Below are 25404 nucleotides of genomic sequence, written 5' to 3'. Positions count from 1 at the left end.
CCTTCTTGAGGCCCCTTTAAACCATACCCATTTTCCTGTAATGCCCCCTCTTCCCTTAATTCCTGGCAACCACTAATCTGTCCTGCATTCTTAGTATTTTGTCATTTCAAAAAAACTTTACATAAATGGAATCATACATTTTTGGATTGCAACCTTTAGGGATTAGCTTTTTTTTTTTAAACTCATAATTCCTTGGAGAGTCATCTAAGTGTCTGACTACTTTGTTCCTTTTTATTGCTGAGTAGTATTCCATGGTGTACCATGTACCACAGTCTGGTTAACCAGTAACCTGCTTTAGGACTTCTAGACTGATTTCAGTGTTTGGGTATTACAAATAAAGCTGCTATGAATACTTGTGTACAGGTGTTTTTTTCTGAATGTATTGTCCTTTCTCTGGGATACAAGTCTAGGAATGCAATTGCTGGGTCATATGGTCATTGCATATAGAGTTTTTAAAGAAACTACCACACTGTTTTCCAGAGTGGCTTTACCATTTTACATTCCTACCAAGAATGTGTGAGTGATACACTTTCTCCACATCCTTGCCAGCATTTGGTGATGTCACTTGTTTTTATTATAGGCATTCTGTTAGGTGTGTAGTGATGTCTCATTGTGGTTTTAACTTGCTTTCCCTAATACTCCTCATTGTTGAATATCTTTCATGTACTTATTTGATAGCTTTATATACTCTTCCAAGAGATATTTGTTCATGTCTTTTGCCAATTTTCTAATTGGATTGTATTTCATTGAATTTTGAAAGTTTAAAAAATATATTCTACATAATAGTCCTTTGCTGGATATGTGTTTTTTTAATTTCTTCTAGTATATAGCTTCATTTCATCTTGTTAACAGAAACTTTTGTAGAACAAAATATTTTAGTTTTGATGAAGTCAAATTTATAGATGTTTCTCCTTTTATAGATTATGCTTTTGGTGTCAAATCTAAAAACTCTTTGCCTAGTCCTAGATCCCAAAGGTTTTCTCCTACCTTTTTTTCCTCAAGGTTTTACAGTTTACAGATAAGTCTGTGAATCATTCTGAATTAATTTTTGCATAAGGTATGAGGTGTAGGTCATAGATTTTTGCCTAATGTCCAGTTGCTCTAGCATGATTCGTTGAAAAAGCTCCCATGGCTTTTGAAATATTTCTATGTGCCAGTGACTCCCAGGTTCGTATCTCACATCCCTGTGTCTTTTCTGCTTCCAATATCCTTCTGCCTTCTTAACACCTCTGCTTGAATGTCTCTTATACAGGCATCTCAGACTCTTCAGGACAAAAACTTGAACCCGTCTTCTTTTCAGTTTCCCTTCCCCAGTCTTGCTTATCTTAATTAATGAACCTAGGAGTCATTCTTTACATCACCTTTTCCTCATTTTCCTTTGATTCTCCCTTTTAAAGAGTTCTCAGATCCAATTACTTGTCTCCATTTTTGTTGCTACCACCATCAGTTCCCACTTGGATCACTTCAGAGGATTCCTGATCAGACTCCTGCTTCTGTTCCCTCATTCATAAAGCTTCTGTAGAGTGAGCTTTTACAAATTTGTTCTGATTATGTTGCTCCCCTGCTTAAGCTCTTCTCATGTCTTCCCACTGCTCCTGTAGGTTGATGTCCTTACCATATTCTACATGCCCTCTGTGATCTTGCCCTTGCTTTCCTCTTCAGTCATCTTGTTACTACACTTTTCCTCTCTGAGCTAATGCCCCACTAGTTGTCTTTCAGCCCCTAGTACCGAGCAGATTCTTTCCTCATGACTTCCATATACATTTCCTCTGCCTGGAATGTTATTCCCACCCACACTTCAATTCCCGCAGGTCTCAGCCTGTGTGTCACTCTTAGATATGCTGTTCCTGACCACCAAATTTAAAATAAGCCTCCTGGTTTTTCCTTCTCACAGAACTCTGGGTCTCCATCCCCCGCTTTATTTTTTATTTGTTTAACATCTGTAATCTTTACTGGATTGTAAACATCATGAAGGCAGGGTCATGTCAGTTTTCTTCATTGTATGCTCTGTGTCTGGTTCAGTGCTTTAGCATACATACTATATATGCAGTAGATATATTTTTTTTTTCTTGCGGTACGCGGGCCTCTCACTGCTGTGGCCTCTCCCATTGCGGAGCACAGGCTCTGGATGGGCAGGCTCAGCGGCCATGGCTCACGGGCCCAGCCGCCCCGCGGCATGCGGGATCCTCCCGGACCGGGGCACAAACCCACGTCCCCTGCATCGGCAGGCGGACTCCCAACCACTGCGCCACCAGGGAAGCCCTGCAGTAGATATTTTTGAATGAATGAACGAGATAGGAAAATATAGTAAGTTAGCAAGATGTAGGCAATTTAGGGTAATATACAATTCCCAGTCCACTGGTATTTTTATGAGCTATATTATTGAGCCATCGAAACTTGACCATCTTTCTTGCTTAGTCCAGGGTGTAGTGTAGTGAGAATCAGAAAGATTATTTGATGATAATACAATACATTGTGAGAGAGCTGTTTGTAGGCAACTGAAGATGCTTTATTGGTTGATTATAGTAAGAAGTATTCTTTGTGTCCCAGTCATCCACAAAGAAAATACTTCTACTTCTAGATGACCATGGGTTATTTCTGTCTGTATTGAGAGAACATTATCTTAAAAAACTGGTTTTAAATGTCAGCATTTTCTTTATCCCTCTCTTAGGGCTCTAGTCTTAGAATCCTTGGCCCCTTTCCTTACCTCAAAAGGGGAGGATTATGATTGTTTTATGTGGGCTGATAAGCCTGCCTTTTTTTTAATGTCATTATCAAGAATTTGACTATAATATAAAAATTTTATTTCTCATCTCTTTTTTGGATCATGTTGTATGATTTAAGAATCATGTTGTATGATTAATGTTACTTGTTGTCCCTTTAAGTACTGATTAATGGTATCTGTTGTCCCCTCAGAGCAATTAAGTGATCATCATAGACTGTGGGTGGGGAGGTTAGCTGGCAAACATTCTTGCAGGAACCTCCTAGTAAAACAAAAATTCTATAAATTGAATGCCTGAAGAGGCTGAGCTTAGGATAGTGTTTGCTATACAACTTTGGCAACTGAAAATGTTTTTAAGTTAAAAATATTACTATGCCCATGTATATGGCATTTTATCTTTAGATGACTCTTAGATTATTGTTATTTTTTCTAGTGTTCTTGCATTGTCTCAATATTCAGCAGGAACTCTTTGGAGGCAAAGAGCAATAAGCACTTGGAACACATATTGATAAAATGATACAGTACAGAAGTAGAGTTGATAAAATGATACAGTACAAAAGTAGAATTGGCTACTTCTTTTAGGTGTAAATGCTGCTGACAGTATATATTAAGGAAAAGTTTAGTAAGTTTATATTAAGGTAAAGTTTAATATGCATTAATATATACTTAGCTCACTTTTTGTATAGGTACTAGAACTACTTCTGTCTTGTGTTAGACATCCAACAAACATTTTTGTAGCTATTATACTATTATGTGCTTGTAGAAAATGTACTTTCTTTTGATCTACAAGTATGAAAACTTCCCTTCTTCCTTCCTGACAAGACTCTCCACCCCAAAATGAAGAGTGGGGTGTTAAAAGGGAAGGTGGTGGTTAGATAATTGGTAACTCAGTGTCATCTACATATCTCCTTTTGCTAAAATGTTTCTCTTTAGCATTTCTGAAGTGTGAGGACCAATGAGTGTAATGAGTGTTAACTCATTAACAGATTACTAGACTTTGAGCAGTTTTGGAGGAGCCAAAATCCAAATGAGAACTTGGATCTTGTAATTCTGTTAAATCAGCAAGTGCTTATTTAAAGCTGACTATATACAAGATGCACTTTGAGTCCAGTGGGAGATTCAAAGAATTGGAGACAGATTTCTGAGTTTCAGGAACATAAGAGAATATACAGAGTTTAAAATCCCATGATTCTCCTCCCTAATTTAATTCTTTGGAGTGTTTTTCTTTCCTTCGTATTAAACTTTTACTTTGAAAGTTTCCAGAAATTGGGACAAGCAAGTAAGAGAGACAGTTGCCTAAATTCTTCAGGATGGGGGTAGTTACTGACTACTTTATGTTAGTGAATAATTTCACTGTATCTGTTTTTACTAATGGTCTACAGTAGAAGTTTTTAGATTGCTTACTTCTGTGTAATTTGGTTTAGTCAACACAAGGATGCATTTGGTTAGCCAGAATGCAAAATTTGCTGGCTAGAATGGTCTTGGAAAGTTTTATGGGGCAGGGGGGAATATGACATTTGGAAGAGTAGGCAGTGGTGGGAATCTCAGGCAAGGAAGGGAAAGGCATGGGCAAAGCCCCAGAGGACAAAAAAAATTTGTGGTAGATTCACTTTTCACCTAGACCTGATCAGTGGTCTTACCTTACGTATTTTCAAGATTACCACAGTTTTTCTTCTGTAATTACCATTCCTTTGATTTTATTTTTAAGCATGATATTTAATGTTTTTTTTTAAAGATTCGAGCTCTTTTTTTAAAAAAAATAAATTTAGTTATTTATTTTTATTTATTTATTTTTGGCTGCATCGGATCTTCATTGCTGCGCGCATGCTTTCTCTAGTTGTGGCGAGCGGGGGCTACTCTTTGTTGCGGTGCACAGGCTTCTCACTGCAGTAGCTTCTCTTGTTGCGGAGCACGGGCCTTAGGCACATGGGCTCAGTGGTTGTGGCTCGCAGGCTCCAGAGCACAGGCTCAGTAGTTGTGGCGCATGGGCTTAGTTGCTCCGTGGCATGTGGGATCTTCCCAGACCTAGGGCTCGAACCCGTGTCCCCTGCATTGGCAGGCAGATTCTTAACCACTGCACCACCAGGGAAGTCCTAATGTGTTTTAAAGTTTAACATTAAAGGAGGAATTACTTTGTTTGAGAAGGTGTTAAAAGGCTGAAGAAGCTTGATCTAAATAATGATTTCCTAAGGGAGATCTGGGAAATCCCCAGTAATTGTCGTTCGTTCAGAGAACAGTCCTCAGGACTGGGAAGAGAAATAGGGGAGTCCCAGAGAGGGGCTCCATGGTCAGAACCATTTGATCCTCAAAACAGAATGAAAAAAAATTTTAACTATAAATATAAATGCAAATGTTCGTTATTATAGATAGGGTAAAGTCACTCCTGTCAGAGGAAAAACTTTTGGCTGTGTAACATGATGGTGGAGAAATCTTTGGATGAGTAGAACAGTTGAAGGCCATATAAGGAAATTTTTCTCCCCCATTCTCTGGAATATTTAGGACTAAGTTCTTAGTTTCTGATACCTTAAAAGCCTTCTGTTATTAAGAACCATTATTTTAAAAAAAGACATTTAGATGATGACATCAGAATTTTAGAATTACCCATAGTCCTGTAGCTCTAACAAGTATTTTCATTTTTTCATGTTATCTTCTAATCTTTACTTGTATGCATACTTTCTTAGTAATGGTACCTTAAAAATTGATGAAGAAGGAATACCAAGATCTAGAGAATTTTGTATGATTCCTTTTTCTTTTTAAGGTACGTGTTGGGTGGTGGAGCATTATGCATGGAACTACTCACAAAACAGGTGACTGTTTTCTTATGGTACTCGTGTTTTTCAACCATAGAGTGTTTTAACTATGTAAATTAGATTCTAAGTGGACAAAGCGCTTTGTAATAGTACCTACTTTAACATAATTTTTGTTTTTTGCTAAAAGCACCTACTTTTAATGATGAAAGCTTTTTAAACCAGTAAAATGACATTGTACTTGCTGCTTAATCTATGCTAGGATGGGCAATAAGAGTGATGTATATTTAAAGTTGTAATTTGCTCATTTTTAGCACTTCAAATGTTGGTTTGCTTTGCTTCTTTTTTTGTGAGATTTGGAAATGGTCCAACTTTACTTTTACTCCTTGACCACAAACTTCTTAACGTTAATTTGCTGTTATTGAGTCATTATATGCCATTTTCTTAAGCTTTCCTAACTGGGAATCAGGAATACCACTGTGTTTTAAAAAAGTGTTTTCTTCTTTCTGTAGGGCTGGAGCAGTGCCTATTCAATAGAATCGGTCATCATGCAAATCAATGCTACCTTAGTCAAAGGCAAAGCCAGAGTGCAGTTTGGTGCAAATAAGGTACTTTTATTAAGAATATCACATAAACTATAAGATATATTTCCTGTTATCTTATGAGGAGGCTTCTTTCTGTTCTCTTAGTCTTTGTTATTTCTACTATAGTTAAATATGTCTATAATTTAAAATTTATTATTGGTTTATATATACTAATAAGTAAAAAATTATATGTAGTTGTAAGTTTCCAAAAATTGAGATCATGTTGTAATAGTTAATTCCCAGTGAGCATATACGTGCTAGGCTATAATCTAAACTTTTTATTTGTATTAACTTTCAGTCCTCTTAATAACCTAAAAGTAGGTACTGTTATTGTCCTCATTTTGTAGATGAGGAAACTGAAGCACACAGAAGTTAGGTAACTCGTCTGAGGTCACAGGTGGCAGAGCGAGGATTGGAACCAGACTTTCTGGCCGTTAGTCTCTGCTCTTAACCACTGAGTTCTTTTCTTTATTCACTTACTATATCAGAAATATCTTTTCATGTCTAATTGTAGTTATCTATAAACACTTAAGTGGACACTTAAGGATGTACTCTGAAGTTAGTATGTTTTGGAAAAATATGTGATGGAAATCATCCTGACCTGACATTTAAAAAAATCTGGATATTCCTAAAGTTTCTTGTGAATTTTCTATTAAATGCCTATCCAAATAGTACTAAATCTAAATAGGTATTTATAAGTGTATTGCACATCAAATCATGAGCCCACTAGAATCTTAACTCACAGGGGAAGCAAAAAATTGAAAAGACTGTTTTACAGAATTATACACTTGGGATAATATTATAAAATAACTTACTTTTAGCTTTTTAAACAGCTATTTCTTTGCATTAGAACAAAGTACCATTTTGTATAAAATCTAGAAGTTAATTGAAAAGTAGTGAATTGCTTATAACTACATTTAACTAGTGTTTCTTAACAGTATATATATTTTAGGTATTTTAAATGTGGCAATAGAATGATGTATTAGAACATCAAAACTTTGTTTTTCTAAATGACAATTTATGCTCACTATACAATTTCTAAAGTAGAAACAAATACAAACTAAAAAAGTCATCTGTAATTTGAGTGTCTAGAAATACTATTAGCATTTTGATGTACTTCCAGTCTTTTAAATTTTCTTCCTGGCATTTATTTATATGTAGAACTTGATGTTAAATTTCATCATTTTTTTTTAAATTAGCGTGTTTTTCCCATTAAGAGAAAATACAGAAGGCTTAGAACAGTGATTTTTTTGAGTAATTGAAAGAACATTTTTACCAGTAACTCACACTGTAAACTTACCTCTCTGGGCATCTGTATCTTTACCTGAAATACAATTGATCTGGATATTTTAAGTTTCTTCCAGTTTTAACATTCTTTAATAACAATATGCTATCTTTGTTCAGTGCTGTAATTCCCTTGGAATCAGTCAATTTCAATATAATTGTCTTAAACCTTTACATTTTCATAATTGTAGTTTTGTTAGCAAGTAAATACAACCATTTTATATAGAGTGCCAAGCTAGGCAGCTAAATATATTTGCATATTAGAGTATGTCTTAGAAGGTGAATTTTTTTAATTGTTAAAGTGAAACCTCACCCTTCTATTTTTTTTTTCATATTAAGAAATATTTGTCAGTTAAGAATGTAGAAACTTTGCATGATGTAATACGAGTTTTACCTTCCAGCTTCTATACTCAGCAGGGAATAGTCTGAATGTTAACTTTAAAAATACTACTATCAAAAAAGTAAGGTGCTAAATGGTGTTAAAAATACACTACCATTAGTGTAAGAGGGAAAGACAAGGACATATTATAGATGTGCTTTTATAAGCAGAGAATATCTCTGGAAGGATATTCAAGAAAATGCTAATAATGGTTATTTCTGACAAGGGAGTGTTGAAATATTGAGGGCAGGTTAGAATTGGGAGAGAAACTTTACTGTAAATCATTTGTGCTGTTTGAATTTCTTTTTGCCATACAACTATTCAGAAATATTTAAAATATAAAAAAATACTATCAGCTATTGGTTCAAAATAAATGAGTTTGTACCCTAAAAAAATCTTATTAAAATGAGATAAATATACATAAGTACTGAAAAACAGAAAAAGTTGCCGATCCACACACATGAAATTTGGAGATAGGGTCAGATTGATAGAGCTGAGGATCTGCAGCTATGCCTGGGACAGAAGGATCTTGGCAAAGCTGGTTTTCTTATTCAGTTAACATGGAATAGAATATAGACTGTAACATTAACTCTAGGCTATAGTAGTGAGAAAGCCTTCTAAAGTAGAGGTCTGATCATATGACTTTTAGCAGGAATTGGGGGTTTAGATAGGCAAGACAGTGCCTTCTAAGAAGCTTCTGTTAACTGTTTGGAGGGTAATGGTAGTTGAGCTAAATAGTGAAGTCCTAGAGCACACAGCCCTAACTAGCTATTTCTATCATCAGGAAAGGCATCTGTCTTCTCTACAGCCCATAGACCTCCAGTTATTTACCTATAGGATCCCCTAGACAGTGATCACATTCAGATGAGAGAACTGATTTTTTTTTTTTTCTGGGGGAAGTTGTTACCTATACTAATAAGCACTCCAGTCTTCTATTATAAATGAGCGAGATTGGGGAGCCAAATCTGGGAACCTTGAATAATCCCGAGATTCTCCAAGGGGACTAAAGTGGTCTCATGTTAGTTGTATCCACAGTTCTCATCAGCAGCAGACACAATCTTTAGAGGAAAGCATTTCTAATTTAAGCCTGTAAGATTCTCAAAGATTAAGATCAAGCAAATATGAATTCAGTGAAAGATGACGAGCACATAAGTAGACAACCTAACATACATGAGAACTGGCAGAAACAATGAATAAGAGATACATATTCCCAAAGACTGGAGGTTTTGGAATTAACAGATACTAGAATTTTGAGAAAATGAATAATTATATGTAAAATCTCATGTAAAGAAAAAAGAATCATAAAATTGAGCAAACGATAAGACCAGGGATGATGAGACAGATCTGAAATAGAATGAAATAGAATTTATAGAAATGAAAAATGTTGAAATGAGAAACAGTAGATGAGACATCAGAAGAGAGAATTAATTGATTAGAAGAAATAACTCAGAATGTTGCACAGAGAGACCTGGGGATAGACAGTACAGCAGAAGTTAAGAGGCAGAGATCAGAATGAGGTGTAAAACATGTCTTATTCGAATCCCAGGAGGAGATAATAAAATTATATTAAAGAGAGAAATAGAAACCAGAAAGTGAAGTTGTAGAAGCATGTCCAAATAAATAAGTCATAACAAATATAAATGGACTAAAGTTACCAGCTAGACAGTTCAAATTAAAAAGTGGTCTTTAAGAAGTGTATTATTTATTTATTTTTATTAAAAAATTTTTTTTGAAGTATGGTTGATTTACAATGTGTTAATTTCTTAAGTTTTAATTTTTTTCTGTACAGCAAAGTGACTCATACATATGTAAATATATTCTTTTTCATATTCTTTCACATTATGGTTTGTCACAAGAAGTATATTTAAAACGTGAGGATACAAAGAGATTGAAAACAAATTTTTTTTAAGAAGAATGATAAAGATAGGCCAGTATAGGCATACCTTGGAGCTATTATGAGTTCAGTGCCAGACTACTACTTCGATAAAGCCAGTATCACAATAAAGCAAGTCACATGAACTTTTTGGTTTCCCAGTGCATACAAAATTTACACTATACTGCAGTCTATTAAGTGTGCAGTAGCCTTATGTCTAAAAAACAATGTACATGCCATAATTAAAAAAAACTTTACTGCTAAAAAATGCTAACCATCATCTGAGTCTTCAGTGAGTTGTAGTAGTAACACCAGAGATCACTGATCCCAGATCACTGTAACAGAATAGCAGTGAAAAAGTTTGTGTCACATTTTGGTAATTCAAAATATTTCAGACACACAAAATGAGCCAGTGCTGCTGGGAAAAATGGAGCCTAAAAGACCTGCTCGACGCAGGGTTGCCAGAAACTTCAAATTGTAAAAAAGGCAATATCTGCTAGGTGCAGTAAAGTGAAGTGCAATAAAATGAGGCTTGCCTGTATACACTAACAAAAAGATGATGTAGCTGCAGTATCAAACAATTTGATTTTGGAACAGAAAGCATTAGCGACTACTTAATGATGAAAGTCTCATTTAACCAGGAGGATACAATTTTTTACTTTGTCATGCTACCTATCACTTGTTGAGAGGAAAAAGCAGGGGACAGTGACTGACAACAATAGGCTGTACATTAATTTTCTTGTATAACCTTAAGGATATACAAGGAAACTAATAACAGTAGTTAATTTAGGTAGAAGAAGGAAGGTGGATAAGGGGAGGAACTGGGTGGTTTCAGGACAGGTAGGAAGGAGAGTTGCTACTTAGAATATGTTTATACATTTATTCTTATGCTGTGTGAATTTACTAAAAAATTCTATGACATAATATAATAGGTGTGTACCACTATGGAGAATGCTTATGATGTATTAACTGGAAGTTAAGATGTAGGCCAGTTGTACTCATGGGGATAAAATTAATGCTAAACTTGGCCCCTTAAAAGAGGTTCTAATCTAGAGGTTAACAAAAGAAGACTCCTTTAGTAATGGCTTGATGCCACTTGGACAGTCTTTAGATTTTTAACTCAAAATGTCATTTATATGTGTAGTTCTTAAAGCCTAATGTTTCCTTACCTGAAGGTAATATTTTGTAGTTCTTTTTTTTTTTTTGATGGAAGTTATGAGGAAGAGTTTTTCTATTTGCATCCAAATAGCATCCTTTAACTTTATTCATAAAGCCTTGTACTTGTGCAGTGGTAGGAGGACTTATAAAAATGAACTGTGAATTTTGTAGATCTTTCCTAGAGAACAATTATGGTTTTGTTTTCCCTCTAAAATGGTAGAGAATAATGAAATTGAGAAATTTATTTTGGAAATGGAAATATAACTTAGTTTCCTGTGTTCTTTTAAGTACAGTGGTGATATATCCATTAATTATTTGTAATGATTTTCATCTACTTATAGTTTTGATATAAAATGTATAATTCTCTTTCAGAATCAATATAATCTAGCAAGAGCCCAACAATCCTATAATTCCATTGTACAGATACACGAGAAAAATGGTATGTTTAGTTAAATAAGTATTTATTGCCATTTATGAAATTTTACATAATGTACCTGTTGGTATTTATTTATCATGTTTTATTCTTCTGTTTTTGCTTTAATTTCTTACAAAGTACAGCTACTACAGTGAAAAACTTTAACCTGAGGATACACACACTGTGTTTCATTCAAAATCTTTGTATCCTAAATACCTGGCCTGGGAACCTCTGAGTCAGAGTCAAGATTTTTGAGTAGATTAAGGAATGGATCACTTTACTCACTTGAAATGTATGGTATTGGGATAGGAATTGAGTTAAAGGCAACTCTAAAGGTGGAGTTCTTGCTGTTAATACTGAGTAAATGCAATCAGGATCATGAACCAGTTTCTGAAACATCTTCAGACTACTTAATGCTTTTTGACAATTGTACACGTTTATTTATTCAAGTAAAAAAGTACTAATTTCAGTTTATACTTAAGAGTATTTAAGTTGTAAATTTAAAAAAATATTAAAATATCTTTCAAAACTTTATTGCCCTTTTAAAAGTTTGCTTATTTTCACAATGCATGTTTGGAGCTTTTGTCTCTAATAGTGAGGCAATAAACAAGTAGACTTGGAATCAGAAGACCTATTATCAAGTGGCATTTGTGTCACTCATTAGCTCTGTGGCCCTGAGCAAGTCCCATTACCGCTCAGCCTCAGTTTCCTCATCTCTAAAATTGGCATGATGTCTGTCTTGCCGAACATGAGGAAAAAGCGAGTAGTGTGTGCACACAGCATTTTATAACCAAGTGCTGATATTCATGGTAGCTGGGGTAGTGAAACTGATGCTTTTTTGTGCAGAGTAAGTAAATTGATAGGAAGTAGTTTTCTTCAAGAGTATTTACAGTAAAGTGTTCTTTACTTTGCTAGAATGTGGTAGTTTGTGACTTAAGATTTGTGTTTTGTGTGTGCTCACTTTTATTTTAATGACAGAGCAAACTTGCCACTTTTGCAGTGACTGCTTACTTCTGAAAGAGTAGTATTCAGAATAATTTTCAAGCTTCTGAAGAGGGAAATGATAAAAAACTTGAGGACAAAGCTGGGTTTTCATAATAATAATCATCTCCAGCACCCTAAATTAACAGACCCAAAGACTCCTGTATGCTACTTCATTAACCACGTGGATGCTTCACAAATCTTGGTATATTCATACTGTTCCAATGGCAATTTCGTACCAAGCGATACTTAATCTCATTTGCCTTTTTAGAGAGAGCTTATATTTTTGTTGAGCTTAGAAACATATTTTTTCTTATGTCTTATTTTTTGTTAAATTAGATGTTGTAGTCAGCATTCAAAAATGTTTATGGAAACTGTATTTGAGAAAGTGTGGGTGTGTGTATAATTAGCTGTGGTGAAAGAGCAATAGATTCAGATTCAGGAGATGGCTTCTAGTATCTTCTGCTGCTAAATCTGATCTTGGGCTTACTTAATCAGGGCACCTGCTGAGATGGCACCCTCACTGGTAAAATGACATCACTGCCTGATGACAGTCCAAGTTCCTCTTATTCTAAAATACCAGGATTTTGTTTGGGGGATAGCTATTTTCAGTGTGGTTTCCTTTCAAATACCGAATTGAAATGAAATATAAAACCTAGCTTGTTGCCTAATATTTCCACACTGTTCTCTTTTGGTAGAAATGCCATTAATATAGAGATCTTATATTGAAAACTCAAGTACAGTTTATTCATAGAAAATAACTTTATATTGTGAACATAAATATCAAAATGCTATGTTACCAACCCAAGTGTAAGTTTAATTTTTACAGTAGGTTTACAGAGGAAAATTATGGGTAGAGAAAGTATCTAACCTTAGTAAAATGCCATTTCTCCTAGTTGGTTTAAGAATTAAAATATTTTAACTGTTTTTTTCCCCATTCTTTTTCAGGCTGGTACACCCCTCCAAAGGAAGATGGCTAAATGTGTTGACTTTTGTATGTTTGGACCAATGTTGCTTTAAAGAAAATCTTTCCAACATGCAGACACAAGCTTTGAGTGCCCCTATAACAGCAGTACCGAAGATGTTAGCTAATAGATATTTTAGTGGATAATCTGTCAACTGATCCAGTATAAGTTACAGCCTTTCCATTTTTCTCATTTTAGGTATCTTGGACTGAGCAGTGGGGCCTTTACTATATTTTTCCTGATAAATACACATACTGGCCACTCCTTATCATCTCTTTCTTTGAAAGATGAAATGTGTTAAGCAGACAAGTCAGCATCAGGTTACTGAAGTTGCAACTTGAGGGCAACTTTCCCATTTTGAGCTCATGTGTTATGAGGATTTGCAATATATTGTTCCATTTAAAGCCAATAAAAGTGTAATTGATGTTTAATATTGGTTTAGAAAATTTAAGGTGTCCTAAATCACACTAGCCTTTTCAGGTTAAAACCATTTTATGATATTGCCAAAATAATGACAGGAAACATACTTATTAAACTGTTAAAGTTTTTTTTTTTTTATGGCTATGAAGATCTGAATTGTTTTTCCAAGATTTGCTCTTTAGTAAGTTGTACTTTTTAGGCAAAGCAAAGCAAGGCTGTGCCAATTCAGGCTTGTAAGTAGTCATTTCCACTGGGGCATCAGAGTCTTGCTGGGCTGAATCTGCTTCTTGTTGGTTCAATATTTACTATGAAGAAGAGCTTGAAGTATAGAGCTTGAAGTTATTTTAAATACTAAGTCATTTTACGTTTCCATTTTATTAACGGGATGTTGCAATCAGTTGTAAACTAATAAACTTATAAAGTGATTGGCACAAAGACTCTTTGAACAAAAACTGCACAGTTAAGTACAAAAAGTATCTAATTTGGAGACCTAAAGTTTTTGCTATAGTCATAACAATGGCTTTTACATTGAACGACTAATAGGAACTCTACATATATTAATTCTTTTATAAAACCTGACTTAAGTCAGTGTACTCTCCATTTTATTGCCTTACCAGAATCAGTCCTGTTGGGTTGGTAGTAGATTTTTTTATATACCCAAATTTGATTTAAAAGTAAACTCTAGTTATTAAGCACTTTTAAAAAGAAATCCAGAAGCACATTTTTTCTGCACAAACCAATTACAAAGTTCAAAAGTGTTTCTTATGCTTTGAGACTCAGTTTTTAACTTTGTAAACCACATCTGAGAGACTTGGCACTTCTGCATTATTGTGTTTAATTTCCTTTTTTTTTTTTTCTATTTTGGTTAAGAAGACAGTAGAAAAAGATTTTCTGGCATTCTTGTTCACTTGGTTACATTTGTATAAAGTTCTGATTGCCAGTTGCTCAGATAAGTGACAAGGCAGAATTCTTTAAAGCATTAAAGTTCCTTAAACCTAAGGCTAAATCTTGAATACATTATTGAATTCTTTAATATCCTGATGGCTAGCAGATTGACAGCTGCACATTCGGCATGCTTTTTTTTTTTTTTTTTTGGTTTTTGGTTTTTTTGGGACTTTATTTTTCATTGCAGATTTATTTGGCAATGTACAGTAAATTTTGTAAACTTGCATCAAGTTTATGAATAAAGAACCATTTAAAAAATAACTTTGTCACTTTTCCCTCATAAAAGATAGTCTTTGCTTCAAGTTTCTACAGGCTGTTGGGTTTCTGGAATAGGATTATATATGGTGGGATGGGGTGAGGAGAGGCTTGAGGGGAAGAGAGGCAGGTTGATTTCATAAGGGAAAGCTAGAGAATCCAGAATTGGTGTGTATAGACTTGGCATACTCAGGGCTTCCTCACCCTATTCCCTCTCCCACACTCATTTTTGAATATAAAGTCAAGTGCTACTTTCTTCATGGCTGTCTCTAGTTCCCCAAGTTACAGTAATCTGCTCCCTCTTTAGTATACCCATAGCCTCTTACACAATTGTCAGTTTATCTCACATACAGGAAGTCCAGAGGTAGGAAAATTCTAGGCATGGTACCTCTGCTGCTTTGAGATTTTTCCATGTTGGTTTCATCTTTGGATAGACTGTTGTCTTGGATGTGCAGCCACCTTAATCCATCCAGAGGTAGATAATGGTCCTGTTGTCTAGTGTCTCCTTAGGGAGTGAGGAGCTCTTTAGAAGTACCCCTGCACCCCCAAAGCATTATTGCCTCTCACTTTTCCTTGGCTAGAACTAGGGCCTGTGTCTACCCCTAAACTAATGGCTGGTGAAAAGAATAAGACCTTCATGATTAATATGGACCAGTGGTTCTCAAGTTATGATTTGGAGAATGCTGGAGGCTCCTGAGACCCTTCTAGGAGGTTTTTAAGATCAAAACAATTCTCTTAACACTAAAGCATTATTTGCTGTTTTCACTCTCATTCTCTCACAAGTGTACATTCGAGTTTTCCAGAGGCTACGTGATGTGATAGACGTGATATTGCAACAGATTGAATTCAGAAGCAGATCAAGCTGTCTTCTATTAAGTCAGAAATTAGAGGTTTGCAAGATGTAAAGATGCTACACTTATTCAATATTGGAGGGGAAGAGTGGTGGAGATTTGGTAAAGTTATTTTTTCATAAGTTATTTTGTTTATGTGTCATGAATTATTTTAAGTGAATTAATATTACAATGTTTTAATTAAAAAAATAAAATTTATTTATTTTTGGCTGTGTTGGGTCCTCGTTGTTGCACATGGGCTTTCTTTTAGTTGCGGCGAGCGGGGGCTACTCTTCATTGTGGTCTGTGGACTTCTTGTTGCGGTGGCTTCTCGTTGAGGAGCACCGGCTCTAGGTGCGTGGGCTTCAGTAGTTGTGGCTGGCAGGCTCTAGAGCACAGGCTCAGTAGTTGTGGTGCACGGGCTTAGTTGCTCCGAGGCGTGTGGGATCTTCCTGGACCAGGGCTCGAACCCATGTCCCCTGCATTGGCAGGCAGGTTCTTAACCACTGCGCCACCAGGGAAGCCCCCAGTGTTTTAATTTTTAATATGGTAAATATAAATAGTCATAACCCATCTGAGGAAGCTCTTTAGTGTTGCCAATATTTAAGATTGTGAAGCAGTCCTGAGGCCAAAATGTTTGAGACCAGCTTGTTTAGACCAACCAAATTTACCAGTCAAGAGCTGGGCATCAGATCAGGCCCTTGTTAGCAAGGAAGCGGCAAGAGGAATAGATGTTAGTTGGGGATACAGCAGTATCTGCTGTGCTTACATTCCTTCTATCTGTGGTTCTCAAGCTGGGCTTGCATCACGGGAAAGCTTAAATCACAGTAAAGCTAAAACTACGACTGCTGGGCCCCACCCCCAAGTGTTTAAGTAGGCCTGGGGTGAGGACCGAGAATGCGCCAAACAATTTCTCAGGTGAATCTGATGCTACTAGCAGGGAACTAGTGTTTGGGGCGTGCTTTCACAGCAATGGTAGGTGCTCTTTAAGCCGTTGAGCACATTCAAAACTTGAGGGCTGCACGGTGTTGAATAAAGGTGGTGATTTTCACAGTTTATCTTAAAGCAGATACTGCCAGTTCAAAAATTGGACTCATGCTGTTAACAGGCATTGGGACTGTGAAGACCCATACAACATTAATTTAGTCTGTGCCTTCCAGAACTCATGAATTAGAGAAAGACCTGTACCGACAAAGAAAATACCGCTGCAAGTGCAGTGAGAGGCACAGAAGGAGGTGGATATGGTTCGACTGTGGAAAGCCTCCTGGAAAGTTCCGGGAGGATTACAGGACGCGTGGCCACCACCTCCAAGAACCTGCCGCCGCTCCCGGACCAGCGCCGGAAACGCTTTGGCTTGGAGTCACGTGGGCGCCTCCTCAGCGGTTCCACCTTCCCTGACCGGCCGGAAGTGGCGCGCGCGCCTGCTCAGTGCGCGCCCGGCCCGGCCTACGCCGTTCCCTCGGAGCCGCCGTACTGTTTCACCTTTGGGTTGGTGAGGCATGGAGCCGGTGGGCGGTGGCGGCGGCGGCGGCGGCGGCGGTGGTCATCGCCGCGGCTCCTCCCCCGCAGACCCGCGAAGCACCTTCGTGTTGAGTAACCTAGCGGAGGTGGTGGAGCGTGTCCTCACCTTCCTGCCCGCCAAGGCGTTGCTGCGGGTGGCCGGGTGAGGGGAGAGGAGGCGGGAAGCTTACCTCGGGACTTGTCTGGGCTGGCGCGGGGTGGGCGGATACCGTCGGGACCCAGGGCTGACCCGGGCTCCCTATCCCTACCCTTGCCCCAGGTGGTGGCCCCATACGCTAGGTACCCCGGCCGTAGTGCTCCCGGGGACCTTTCCCAGAGGAGCCAGGTTTTCTCTGCCCCCGGCTCTCCCTCCGAACCGGCGCCCGATGCCTCCCCCTCCCGGGGACTTTGGATTCCTCAGGAATCTCCTGCAGTTGCGCTAATGGGTGGTGTGGGCCGGTGGTTTGTGAGCCGCGGGAGAGAGGGAAGTAAACGTCCGTTCACAGCCCTTTGTGCGTTTGCGTCCCCAGCGTGTGTCGCTTATGGAGGGAGTGTGTGCGCAGAGTGTTGCGGACCCATCGGAGTGTGACCTGGATCTCCGCGCGCTCGCCGCTTGCCGCCCACCAGGAGGAGCATTGCTTGGTACGCGTGGTAGCGGAAAAGCTTGAGGTAAGTAAGAAGGAGTGTTGTGTACAGTCCTTTGCAGGGTTGGTGGGTCAGTCGTTGAGAACTAAATGCAACAATTTTGTATATAGCGTTACTTTTTGTAGTTTAGGCAGGTTTTTGTCGTGACATGAAAAGATTTTGTAAACATCAGTTTTAATGGCTGTAAGGATGTGCCATGGCTGCTTTGACCGTTCTTCACATATTGGGCATTTTATGTATCCAGATTGCCACTATTATGAAAATGCTGTTTAGAACCATCCTTTTACCTGCTTCCCTTGTCACTGTTTTGCAGGGATGGTAACTGAAGGATCTCTATTGCATAGTGTCACATAAAAATGCCAAGAACCAATACTTAAACCCCAAAATTTCAATCCCTGGTCCTGTTTAAAATTACATGTTTAGTATAATCTAAATTACTAAAAGCAAAAAAGGAAGGACAGAAAAGAAGCCAAAATGCTAGCAACAGTTTCCTTTGGGGGTAGGTGTGTGTGTGTGTGTGTGTGTGTGTACACTGTTTTTAAAAACTTGTTTCTTTTCCTTCACATTTTTACCACTGCAAGTATTATTTTTATTTAGCTTTAAAAGTTTATATATTGCAATGGCTGTTAAAGCCAGGCAGACTTAGGTGTGAACCCAGCTTTGGCTCATACTAGCTGTGTGACTTTGAAAATGTTACCTAAACTCTCTGAGCCTGTAACATGAAAAGAAAATAATGCCGTTTACACTCTTACAGAGTTGTAAGGATTAAATAATGAAAAGGTAACCCATGTAACATTACCTACAGTGCCAGGAATATAATGTTTTCAATAATTGAAAGTATTATTATCTATTAATATCGTTACTAAAATTCATATACTAATACACTTAAAGAAATTTATACATTGTAGAAAACTCTAGTGTGAAGACAAAAGCATGAAAACCTTGTCCAAATCATTCATGCTCTTTTTCTGTGTGTGTGCCAAATTATCTAGTAAACATGATACTTTATAGCCATAAAGAAAGTTGATTTAGCATTTTTACTAGAAATATTTTAAAATCCACTGAAAATTTTATAAGACATCTTGTCATTTGGAACTTCTTTAAATGAGGTTCTAGTTGTCTTCTATTTTGCTTTGAGAACATTTTATGTTGAGGATTGCCACTGTCACTTCTAGTGAGACTTGGGAAGGAAAATTCAGCAGTTGCTTCTCAGTGCGTACCAGAAAAGAGAATCATAAAACCTCAGGGTTAGACTTCCAAACTTTAAGAATAGGAAACCCAGGGCCTAAGCACTTCCAGGGGTTATTCTGCTGGTTTATGGCAGAGTCAGCACTAACACCTAAATCTCTTAAATTCTCTCTCCTTTACTCACTACACCTGGCATCACAAACTCAAATGACTCCAGAGTTAGGTAACTCACAGTGGGTGGATGACTCATTGTGACATGATAAAAAGTGATGGGGCTATGAGACCAGATAGTGCTTGCTTCTCCTTGGCCCCAGTCAAGGGGAATGCAGTCTAATAAGTGTTGCCAGAATGTCTACTTTTTCAAAATAAATCCACATTTTGTATAAATATTTTGTGGGAATTTTAAATGTTGGCATCCAAAATACGTGTGTTTGTGTGTCTTGTCTGTCTGCTTTGTTTTCTTCAGGAAAATTAATTATTTTAAAATTTAAGTATACTTGACTTACATCACCAAGTTAGTTCCAGATGCACAATATAGTGATTTAATATTTGGGTACATTACAAAATGATCACCATAAGTCTAGTTCTCCTCTGTCACCATACAAAGTTATTATAATATTGATTATATTCCCTATGCTGTACATTTCATCCCTGGGACTCATTTATTTTGTAACAGGGAGGTTGTACCTCTTAATCTCCCTTACCTGTTTTACCCATTCCCCCAACTTCCCTCCCCAATGACAACCACCTGTTTATTCTCTATCTATGATTGTTTCTGACTTGTTACACTTGTTCATTTGTTTTGTTTTTTAGATTCCACATATAAGTTAAATCATATGATATTTGCCTTTCTCTGTTTGACTTATTTTACTTAACCTAATACCCTCTAGGTCCATCTGTGTTGTCACAAATGGCAAGATTTCATTCTTTTTTTATGACTGAGTAATATCACATTGTATAGGTATACCACATCTTAATCCATTCATCTATTTGTGGGCACTTAGGTTGCTTCCATATCTTGGCTATTGTAAATAAGGCTGCAGTGCATATATCTATTCAAATTAGTGTTTTTGTGTGTTTTTTTTTTCCTCCCAGAAAAATACCCAGAGGTGGTATTGCTGGTCATATGGTAGTTCTGTTTTCAATTTTTTGAGGAACTTTCATACTGTTTTCTACAGTGGCTATATCATTTTACATTCCCATCAACAATGCATGAAGTTACCTTTTCTCTGCATCCTTGCCAACACTTTTTGTTTCTTGTCTTTGATAGTACCTATTCTGACTAGTGTGAGGTGGTATCTTGTTATGGTTTTGATTTGCACTTCTCTGATGATTAGTGATGTTGAACATCTTTTCATGTGTCTGTTGCTTGTCTGTAAGTCTTCTTTGGAGTCTATGCAGGTTCTCTGCCTTTTTTATATATATAAATAATTTTTATTGGAGTATGGTTGCTTTACTCTGCCTGTTTATTAATTGCGTTGTTTGTTTTTTTGGATACGTTATGAGTTCTTTGTAGATTTTGGATATTAACCCCCATAAGAGATATATATTGTTTGCAAATATCTTCTCCCATTCAGTAGGCTGCCTTTTGGTTTTGTTGATAGTTTCTTTCACTGTGCAAAAGCTTTTTACTTTGATGTAGTCCCATTTGTTTATTTTTGCTTTTGTTTCCCTTGCCTGAGAAGACATCCAAAAAATATTGTGAAGACTCATGTCAAAGAGTGTACTGCCTATGTTTTCTTCTAGGAATTTTATGGTTTTAGGTCTTACATTTAAGTCTTCAATGCCTTTTGAGTTTATTTTTGTGTACAGTGTGAGAAAGTAGTCTAGTTTGATTCTTCTGCATGTAGCTCTTCAGTTTTCCCAACACTATTTATTGAAGAGGCTGTCTTTTCCCCATTGTATATTCTTGCCTCCTTCATCATAGGTGAATTGAATATGTAAGTGTGGGTTTATTTCTGGACTCTATTCTGTTACATTGATCTATGTGTCTGTTTTTGTGCCAGTACCACAGTGTTTTGATTACTGTAGTGTAGTTTGAAATCATGGAACGTGATACCTCCAGCCTTGTTCTTTTTTCTTGAGGTTGTATGGGCTATTCCGGGTCTTTTGTGTTTCCATACAAATTTTAGAATTATTTGTTGAAGTTTTATGAAAATGCCTTTTGGTATTTTCATAGGGATTGCATTGAACCTGTAGTACATTGGGGCGTATGGTCATTTTCACAATATTAATTCTTCCAGTTGATTGCCACAGCATATCTTTCCATTTGTGTCATCTTCAGTTTCTTTCATCAGTGTCTTATGATATTCTGAGTACAGGCCTTTTACCTCCTTGGTTATTTTATTCCTAGGTTTTTTTTTTATTATTATTTTCTTTATTTTTTTGGCTGTGTTGGGTCTTAGTTGCGGCACATGGGATCTTCGTTGAGGCATGCAGGACCTTTCGTTGTGGCATGTGGTCTCTTCATTACAGCACTTGGGCTTCTCTCTAGTTGTGGTGCGTGGGCTCTGTAGTTTGTGGCACATGGGCTCACTCATTGAGGTGCGTGAGCGCAGTAGCTGTGGTGTGCGGGCTTAGTTGCCCTGAGGCATGTGGGATCTTAGTTCCCTGAACAGGGATCAAACCCACGTCCCCTGTGTTGGAAGGCGGATTCTTTACCACTGGACCACCAGGGAAGTCCCTTTTATTATTTTTTTAATATCTATTATTTAGGCTGCGGCATGTGAGATCTTTGTTGCTGCGTGTGGGATCATTTTAATTGCAGCATGTGGGATCTTTAGTTGCAGCATGCAGGATCTTTAGTTGCGGCATGCTGGCTCTTTTAGTTGGGGCATGCAGGATCTAGCTCCCTGACCAGGAATTGAACCCGGGCCCCCTGCATTGGGAGCATGGAGTCTTAACCACTGGACCACCAGGGAAGTCCCAATTCTTTTTTATGTAAATGGGATTGTTTTCTTAATTTCTCTTTCTGATAGTTCTTTGTTAGTGTATAGAAACACAACAGATTTCTGTATATTAATTTTGTATCCTGAAACTTTACTGAATTCAGTTAATAGCTCTAATAGTTTTTTGGTAGTGTCTTTAGGGTATTCTATATATAGTATGTTATCTGCAAACAGTGAGAGCTTTACTTCTTCCTTTCCAATTTGGATTCCATTTATTTCTTTTTCTTGTCTGATTGCCATGGCTAGAACTTACAATACTATGTTGAATGAAAGTGGTGAGAGTGGGCATCCTTGTCTTGTTCCTAATCTTAGAGGAAATGTTTTCTTTCCGCTTTTCACTATTTAGTATGGTGTCTATTTAGTATGATATTAGCTGTGAGTTTGTCATGTATGGCCTTTATTATATAGAGGTATATTCCCTCTATATCCACTTTCTGGAGTTATTATCATAAATGGATATTGAATTTTGTCAAAAACTTTTTCTGCATTTATTGAGATGATCATATTTTTATTCTTAAGTTTGTTCATGTGGTGTATTACATGCAGATATTGCAGATATTGAACCATCCTTGCATCCCTGGGATAAATTCCACTTGATCATGGTGTATGATTCTTTTAATGTATTAGTGAATTTGGTGTGCTTATACTTTGTTGAGGATTTTGCATCTATGTTCATCAGGGGTATTGCCTTGTAATTTTACTTTTTTGTGGTGTCTTTATCTGGTTTTGGTACAGGGTGCCTCATAAGAATGAGTTTGAAAGCATTTCTTCCTCTTCTTTTTTTTGGAATAATTTGAGAAGGATAGGTGTTAACTCTAAATGTTCAGTAGAATTCACCCCTGAAGCTCCATGGTCCTGAACTTTTGTTTGGGAGTTTTTAAACGACTGATTCAGTTTCAGTGTTGCTAATTGGTCTGTTCATATTTTCTGTTTCTTTCTGATTCAGTCTTAGGAGATTATATGTTGCTAGAAATTTATCCCATTCTTCTAGGTTGTCCATTTTATTGGCATGTAATGGTTGATAGTAATCTCTTCAGATCTTTTGTATTTTTGTGGTGTCAGTTTCCTTGATCATTTTATTTTACTGATTTCAGCTCTCTTTTTCTTGATGAGTCTGGCTAAAGGTTTATCTAAATTTTATCTTTTCACAGAACCAGCTCTTAGTTTCTTTGCTCTTTCCTGTTGTTTTACTGTCTCTATTTCATTTATTTCTGCTCTGAGCTTTATGATTTCTTCTAACTGGGTTTGTGTGTTCTTCTTTTTCTAGTTCCTTTAGGTATAAGGTTAGGTTTTGTAACTGAGATTTTTCTTGTATTCTGAGGTAGGCTTGCATTGCTATGAACTTACCTTTTAGAACTGCTTTTGCTTCATCCTACAGATTTTGGATCCCACAGATTTTGGATCGTGTTTCCATATTCATTTGTCACCAGGTATTTTTTTCTTGTCACCAGGTATTTGATTTCTTCAGTTACCCATTGGTTACTTAGTCACATATTGTTTGGCCCACCAGTGTTTTTTTGCCAATTTTTTTTCTTATGGTTAATTTCTAGTCTTATAGTGTTGTGGTCAGAAAAGATGCTGGATGTGATTTCAGTCTTCTTAAATTTATCGAGACTTGTTCTGTGGCCTAGAATATTATCTACCCTAGAGAGTGTTTGATGTGCACTTGAAAATAATGTGTATTCTGCTGCTTTTGCATGGAATGTTCTATATGTTATATCTATTAAGTCCGTCTATTGTAATGTATTGTTTAAGGCGAGTGTTTCCTTTTCTGAATGATCTGTCCATTGATGTAAGTGGGGTGTTAAAGTCTCCTACTATTATTGTGTTACTGGGACTTTCTCCCTTTGTTTCTATTTGGTTTATGTATTTAGGTGCTCCCTTTTTGGGTGCATATATATTTACAGTTGTTATATCTTGTTGGATCAATCCATTTACCAAAGTAATGCTACCCAGCTTGCTTTTCATTTCCATTTCCATGGAATACCTTTTTCCATCCCCTTACTTTCAGTGTGTGTGTCTTTAGATATGAAATGAGTTTCTTCTAGGCACTATGTATAAGGGTCTTATTTTTTCACCCATTCAGCCAGTCTGTGTCTTTTGATTGGAGCATTTAGTCTATTTACATTTAAAGTAATAATTGATAAGTATGTACTTATTGCTGTTTTGTTCATTGTTTCCAGGTTGCTTTTGTAGTTCTTTTTTCCTTCTTTTGCTCACCTCCCTTGTGATTTGATGACTATCCTTAGTGTTAGGTTTGGATTCCTTTATCTTGTGTGTGTGTGTGTGTGTGTGTGTATCTACTATAGATTTTTGGTTTGTAATTACCTTGAGGTTCATATATAACAGCCCATGTATATATTTGTGATTATTTTAAGTTGATGATTCTTAAATTCAAACACATTCTAACAAACCTGCATCCACCCCCACCTTTTATTGTTTTTTACATTATATTTTCCTTTTTTGTTTGTTCGTTTGTGTCCCTTAACTACATTTTATGGATATAGATGACTTTATTACTTTTGTCTTTTAACCTTCCTACTAGATTTTTATATTGCCTAGTGTGGTGTTTTTCTTTTCTGTTTAGAGAAGTCCCTTAAACATTTCTTATAAAGGCTGTTTACAGGTGCTGAACTCTTAGGTTTTGCTTGTCTGTAAAACTGTATATTGTTCCTTCAAATCTGAATAATAGCCTTGCTGGATAGACTGTTCTTGGTTGTGGGCTTTTTCCTTTCATCACATTGAATATATCATGCCATTCCCTTCTGGCCTGCAAAGTGTCTACTGAAAAATTTGCTGACAGTGTTATTGGAATTCCCTTGTACCTAACTAGTTGCTTTTCCCTTGCTCCTTTTAAGATTCTCTCTTAATCTTTAATTTTTGCCCTTTTAATTACAGTGTGTTTTGGTGTGGACCTCTGAGTTCATCTTGTTTGGGACTGTGCTTCCTGAACCTGGATGTCTGTTTCCTTTCCCAGATTAGGGAAGTTTTTAGCTACTATTCTTCAAATAAGTTCTCTGCCTCTTTCTCTCTCCTCAACTTCTGGGACCCCTATATTGTGAATGTTAGTACTCTTGATGTTGTCCCAGAGGTTTCTTAAACTACTGTCATTAAAACAATTTTTTTTTGTTCTGTTCAGCTTGAATAGTTTGTACTATATCTTTTAGTACACTCATCCATTCCTCTGTATCTAAGCTACTGTTGATTCCTTCTAGTGTGGTTTTTATTTCAGTTATTGTGTTTTTCAGATCTGTTTGATTCTTCTTTATCACTTACTGTTAAACTTCTCACTGTGTTTGTCCATTCTTTTCCTGATTTCATCTTTGTGATCATCATCTTGAACTCTTTAGCAGGTAGATTGCTTATCTCTCTTCACTTACTTTTTCCTCTGGGATTTTGTTTTGTTCCTTTGTTTGGGACATATTCCTCTGTCACCTCATTTTGCCTGATTTTTCTCTTTTTATTTCTTTATATTAGGCAGGTCATTTATGCTTCCTGATCTTGGAGAAGTAGGAGATGTCCTATGGGGCCCAGGAGCACAGTTCCCTCTGGTCACCAGAGCTAT

The 25404-nt window shown here is 36.8% G+C and overlaps 2 protein-coding genes across 2 annotated transcripts in view; both read left to right on the top strand.

Moving 5' to 3' along the window:
• Nucleotides 1-15789, top strand: part of UBE2Q2 (ubiquitin conjugating enzyme E2 Q2) — a 67463-nt gene extending 51674 nt beyond the window's left edge. Inside the window, exons 10-13 of the mRNA XM_082617113.1 lie at nucleotides 5481-5529; nucleotides 5982-6077; nucleotides 11120-11186; nucleotides 13092-15789. Coding sequence (XP_082473239.1) covers nucleotides 5481-5529; nucleotides 5982-6077; nucleotides 11120-11186; nucleotides 13092-13123 — 244 coding nt within the window. The 3' untranslated portion in view covers nucleotides 13124-15789. The remainder of the gene's footprint in view (nucleotides 1-5480; nucleotides 5530-5981; nucleotides 6078-11119; nucleotides 11187-13091) is intronic.
• A 1195-nt stretch (nucleotides 15790-16984) lies between these two features.
• The window catches only part of FBXO22 (F-box protein 22), a 29626-nt gene continuing 21206 nt past the window's right edge, over nucleotides 16985-25404 (top strand). Inside the window, exons 1-2 of the mRNA XM_082617112.1 lie at nucleotides 16985-17221; nucleotides 17589-17727. Coding sequence (XP_082473238.1) covers nucleotides 17058-17221; nucleotides 17589-17727 — 303 coding nt within the window. The 5' untranslated portion in view covers nucleotides 16985-17057. The remainder of the gene's footprint in view (nucleotides 17222-17588; nucleotides 17728-25404) is intronic.

Source organism: Mesoplodon mirus (genome assembly GCF_964341445.2).
Source record: "Mesoplodon mirus genome assembly, chromosome: 4".
Classification (NCBI taxonomy): Eukaryota; Metazoa; Chordata; class Mammalia; order Artiodactyla; family Ziphiidae; genus Mesoplodon; species Mesoplodon mirus.
The sequence above is the reverse complement of the archived record's forward strand: the minus strand, read 5'-3'. Positions and strand labels throughout refer to the sequence as shown.